The sequence below is a fragment of the Myotis davidii genome, unplaced genomic scaffold, assembly GCF_000327345.1.
Source record: "Myotis davidii unplaced genomic scaffold, ASM32734v1 scaffold427, whole genome shotgun sequence".
In the NCBI taxonomy this organism is placed as follows: Eukaryota; Metazoa; Chordata; class Mammalia; order Chiroptera; family Vespertilionidae; genus Myotis; species Myotis davidii.
Genome location: NW_006298051.1, coordinates 69,452 through 70,337, shown reverse-complemented (window position 1 = coordinate 70,337; position 886 = coordinate 69,452). Strand labels below are relative to the sequence as shown.

Genomic DNA, 886 nt, shown 5'->3' with positions numbered 1-886 from the left:
CTGCAGGTGGCACAGGTGGGGGACACTCACCGGAGAGGCAGCCCTGGTCGCCTGGCTGCTGGCTCCACCCCGGGCAGCACCTGAGCACGGGCTGGGCCTCCATGGCGTACACCTGCCTGTAGGCCGTGTAGTAGACGGTTCTAGAGAAGAAGGGAGGAGAGATGTGCTGGCGCATCTTACCCACCGCGTCCGGCTCTCACCAGGGGCTGGACAGCAGACTGTCCTGGAGGGTCCATGGGGGGGTCCGTCGCCACCCAAGGAGGGCGGTGGTGAGCGGGGACACGGGTTGCCAGGAGGAGCTGCCCACGTAACAGGAGGACCGAGCGTGCTCAGTGCACAACTCTTTTTCACAAAATATTACAAAGTTAAAGTGGCTTCAAATGTACTTTATTTTAGAGCATTTTTTTGCAATCAGAAATGCCTTGTATTTTAAATTACACTTCTCCACTATAAAACATTTAAAAATTAATTCATTTTTATTTAACCATGAAAATAATGCATTCATACACTTTTTTCAAGTACATATTTTTTTGTTTCATTTCTCTGGTACTTACCATTATAATTTTTTTTAACAACATGTTTAGCTCTTACTACTATAGGCAATGTCATTTGGCTCACCCCTTTGATGTTAAATTAGTGTATAATAATTACATTCTACCTTGTAATGTTGGATAAATCATTCACACTTTATCTAAAGGACTATGTTAAAACTAAAATACTATAAATAGCATTTACAATGTAAGGAGTACAAAAATATTGCCACTGCAGAAATAAATGATGTGATCGGACTCTTGGTGCAGGAAATGTCACCATACATCACGGAACCAAAGCCACTTGCCAGAGAATCACCCATTCATCAAACAGTGGAAGGGGGGGAGAACCATAG

General features: G+C 44.4%; 1 protein-coding gene across 1 annotated transcript in view; it reads right to left on the bottom strand.

The window, feature by feature from the left end:
- Positions 1 to 886, bottom strand: part of MEGF6 (multiple EGF like domains 6) — a 121,836-nt gene that overhangs the window by 103,668 nt on the left and 17,282 nt on the right. The window contains exon 2 of the mRNA XM_015570509.1: positions 31 to 140. Coding sequence (XP_015425995.1) covers positions 31 to 140 — 110 coding nt within the window. The remainder of the gene's footprint in view (positions 1 to 30; positions 141 to 886) is intronic.